General features: G+C 62.2%; 1 protein-coding gene across 1 annotated transcript; it reads left to right on the top strand.

Annotated features, from left to right (window-relative positions):
• Positions 1 to 191: 191 nt before the first annotated feature.
• SPRG_17732 (hypothetical protein) lies at positions 192 to 498 on the top strand (the record flags this gene model as incomplete). The annotated part of the gene is made up of 2 exons (XM_012357380.1): positions 192 to 374; positions 415 to 498. Coding segments are annotated over 2 exons (267 nt in total), but the record flags the coding sequence as incomplete, so codon positions are not given.
• Positions 499 to 511: the final 13 nt, after the last annotated feature.

Here is a 511-nt window from a genome sequence, read left to right as displayed (position 1 = left end):
ACCTCGCCAAGGTCGGCCACGCCAGCGAGGCCCATCTCGACAACGGCGGCCACATCAAGAGCGCGGTCTTTGGCGGCCTCGATGGCATCATCACGACGTTCGCGACCGTGACGTCGGTCGCCGGCTCGGGCCTTCCGCACGCTGTGATTTTGATCCTCGGTCTCGCGCACCTTGTCGCTGACGGCCTCTCGATGGGCATGGGCGACTACCTCAGCACGCAGGCCGAGACGGACCTCATCAACCACGAGCGGTCGCGCGAGCTCTGGGAGATGGAGAACTTCCCCGAAGGCGAGAAGGCCGAGATGATCGAGCTGTACGAAGCCAAGGGCATCTCGTCTGAAGACGCCAAGATTGTCGTCGACACGCTCTCCAAAGTACAAGGAGGCGTTCGTCGACATCATGATGGTCGAAGAGCTCAAGCTCATGCCCGTCGACGACGACGAGAACCCGTTCATTGGCGGCCTCATCACGTTTGGCTCGTTCGTGCTCTTTGGCGCGGTCCCGCTCCTCT

The sequence above is a fragment of the Saprolegnia parasitica genome, assembly GCF_000151545.1.
Source record: "Saprolegnia parasitica CBS 223.65 unplaced genomic scaffold supercont2.882, whole genome shotgun sequence".
In the NCBI taxonomy this organism is placed as follows: Eukaryota; Oomycota; class Saprolegniomycetes; order Saprolegniales; family Saprolegniaceae; genus Saprolegnia; species Saprolegnia parasitica.
The sequence above is the reverse complement of the archived record's forward strand: the minus strand, read 5'-3'. Positions and strand labels throughout refer to the sequence as shown.